The sequence below is a fragment of the Heloderma suspectum genome, chromosome 3 (assembly GCF_057233095.1).
Source record: "Heloderma suspectum isolate Gila_16-S chromosome 3, 16-S_ref, whole genome shotgun sequence".
Taxonomy (NCBI): Eukaryota; Metazoa; Chordata; class Lepidosauria; order Squamata; family Helodermatidae; genus Heloderma; species Heloderma suspectum.
In genome coordinates this window covers 101370587-101373297 of record NC_139460.1, presented here as the reverse complement: position 1 = coordinate 101373297, position 2711 = coordinate 101370587, and the positions used below count along the sequence as shown (strand labels likewise).

At 54.1% G+C, this 2711-nt stretch overlaps 1 protein-coding gene across 1 annotated transcript; it reads left to right on the top strand.

Moving 5' to 3' along the window:
- The first annotated feature begins 1210 nt into the window (after nucleotides 1–1210).
- LOC146350008 (uncharacterized) lies at nucleotides 1211–2457 on the top strand. Its single transcript, XM_084845509.1, has 2 exons — nucleotides 1211–2208; nucleotides 2439–2457. Exons 1-2 carry the CDS (start codon nucleotides 1211–1213, stop codon nucleotides 2455–2457), a joined length of 1017 nt encoding a protein of 338 aa, XP_084701635.1.
- Nucleotides 2458–2711: the final 254 nt, after the last annotated feature.

Below are 2711 nucleotides of genomic sequence, written 5' to 3'. Positions count from 1 at the left end.
GACAAATCACCCCATGGGGTTGGTTGCCGTGGTTTACTCTTCAGGGTGGCCCAGTTCCCCCTCTCTCACTTCCTTCAGTTACTTCAGCCTCCCCAGTTAGTACTCCCCAGCCCGTTGCCTTGGCCTCAACTCTCAGCTCAACTGCTCCAGTGGCTAGCCCACCTAATTCAGTGGGGCCTGGCGCTTCATTCCCCTTAGCAGGAGATGCCACCACGTTGGCTCCGCCACTGCTCCAGCCTCATCCAATTAACGTCGCCTCCGCCAGTGTTTGGCAGGGGCCCGCCGGTTCTTTTCAGAACCCCCTGGCTTCCCTATCTCCTCCTCTCCTAGCCCCACAGTTGTCCGCGATTGACACATGCGCCAACCTGAGTAGAGGATCTATGCCCACTGGTGCTACTTCCTCCCCTATTGGTTTTCACTTAACCATTGCCACCAGAGAAAAAAATTCTGCGGGGTGAATTTACTGATGTCTTTGCCCTGCTCTTTCGTGAGCCCGAACCCAGTGATAAAGATAGGTCCCGAGACCGAGATCCTGAGCGGAGCAAAGCCCGCAAAGTGCCTCGCACATGGGCGAACTGGTTGCCAGGTTTTTTAATTTACGCTGGCGTCCTCCAACAGAGATTCCCTGAGAGGGCTTGGGTTCTCACCAAATACCTTGACATAATATACAGGGCTTACACCGAATATGAAGGGAGTGCATGGCTGGCCTACAATGAAGCCTTTCGTAGGAGGGCCGCCATTGATCCCTCCATGCACTGGGATCTGAAGGACCAGGACCTTTGGCTCCAATTCATGACCCCTTCTAGGCCAGGCTTTGGCGACAGGTCCGACAGCGGCCACATCCTGGCCAAGCTGTCGCCCGCAATAGCCGTTAGGCCTATTGCGGGTCCAGGGGTTCAACACCACTGGCTGTGCTGGGAGTTCAGCTCCAAAGGTTCCTGTTCCCGAAACCCATGCCGCTTCCGGCACAAGTGCTCTCTTTGTGGCGGTCAACACTCCTGCTCCTCCTGCCTGAGAGCCAGAGGTTGGAGAGGTTCCCCAAGGGATGGCCGTGGTGGCAGAAAACATGGCGGTAGGCACCCTCCCCCTCACAAAGGGCCCCAGCCCGGTTAAGATTCTTCCGCTCCTTCAACTTCTAAGGCGTTACCCAAATCGTCGGGCAGCGATCTACTTGGAACGCAGCTTTACACTGGGTTTCAGGATCCCCTTTATGGGTCTGCGAAAGCCGTATTTGACCGGTAACCACCGGTCTGTTCTTAGCATGCGGCGCTTAGTGCAAGACAAAATTAACAAAGAAGTTCAGTCAGGTCGGGTCATCGGCCCCTTTCCCTCGCCCCCGCTACCCAACCTGCGGATTTCCCCTTTGGGAATTATCCCCAAGAAATTGCCCGGTGAGTTCAGGTTAATTCATGACCTCTCTTTCCCCAAAGGTCAGTCTGTTAATGATGAAATCCTAGATTCCCTATGCTCCATGCGTTACACTTCCTTCGACACTGCGGTAGCCATGACAAGAGCCCTGGGCCGCGGGGCATTGATGGGCAAATGTGATATCAAATCCGCTTTTCGCATTTTGCCTATCAATCCTCTGGACTTTGATTTGCTGGGATTTTCCTTCCAGGACAAATTTTACATCGACCGCGCCCTCCCTATGGGATGCTCCATTTCTTGCGCCATGTTTGAAACGTTTAGTACCTTTCTGGAATGGGCCATACGGGATAAGACGGGCTGCGGCGATGTGGTTCATTATTTGGATGACTTCTTGTTTGCTGGACCCGGGGACGGCAGTCAATGCTCTGACCTGATTAAGGCATTCATATCCCTGTCCTCAGATTTAGGTGTCCCTTTGGCACACGAGAAGACAGAGGGCCCAGCTGTTACTTTGACATTCTTAGGGATCGAGCTCGATACCCTCGCACAGTGTTCTCGTCTCCCTCTTGATAAATTGCTGGTACTTAGGAATAAGATCCAATCCATCTTGCACCTTCGTAAAGTCTCCCTTAGAGCCCTCCAAGAGATCGTTGGCCATTTGAACTTCGCTTGTAGGGTAGTGGCCCCCGGCCGCGCATTCCTGCGACGGCTCAGCTGGGCAATGCGGGGTCTTCGACTACCGCATCATCGCACCAAAGTCACCTCCGCTATGCGCATGGACCTGCGAGTATGGCTTAAATTTTTGAGAGACTTTAACGGCATCTCCTTTTGGAGGCGTGAGTTACTTCTACGAGCCGACATACAGATCCATTCGGATGCGGCTGGCACCTTTGGCTTTGGGCTAATTTGGTTAGACCAGTGGTGCCGGGGCCAGTGGCCAGAGAGCTGGGCTGCTGGCAGTATCTGTCGTGACCTCACCTTCCTGGAATTCTTCCCCATTTACGTGGCTATACATATTTGGGCAGAATTGATGGCCAACTCTGTCGCTCTCTTTTGGTGTGACAATTTAGCGGTAGTGCACGACATTAATACTTTATCCTCCAGAAACCAAAGGGTTATGGAGTTAGTTAGAGCATTTACCCTCCAATGCCTATGCCACAACATATGGTTCCGTGCCCGCCACGTGCCGGTAGGGGTGGACGAAAGTGACTTACCTTTTCTCGCAGCTTGTTCGCGGTGGGGGGGAGCGCTTCGCTGCTCCCCCCGCGAAGTTCAGGCCAGGGGGGGGAGGCTTCCCGCCTCGCCCGGCCGAAATTCAGGCTGGGGGGGAGGCTTCCCGCCTC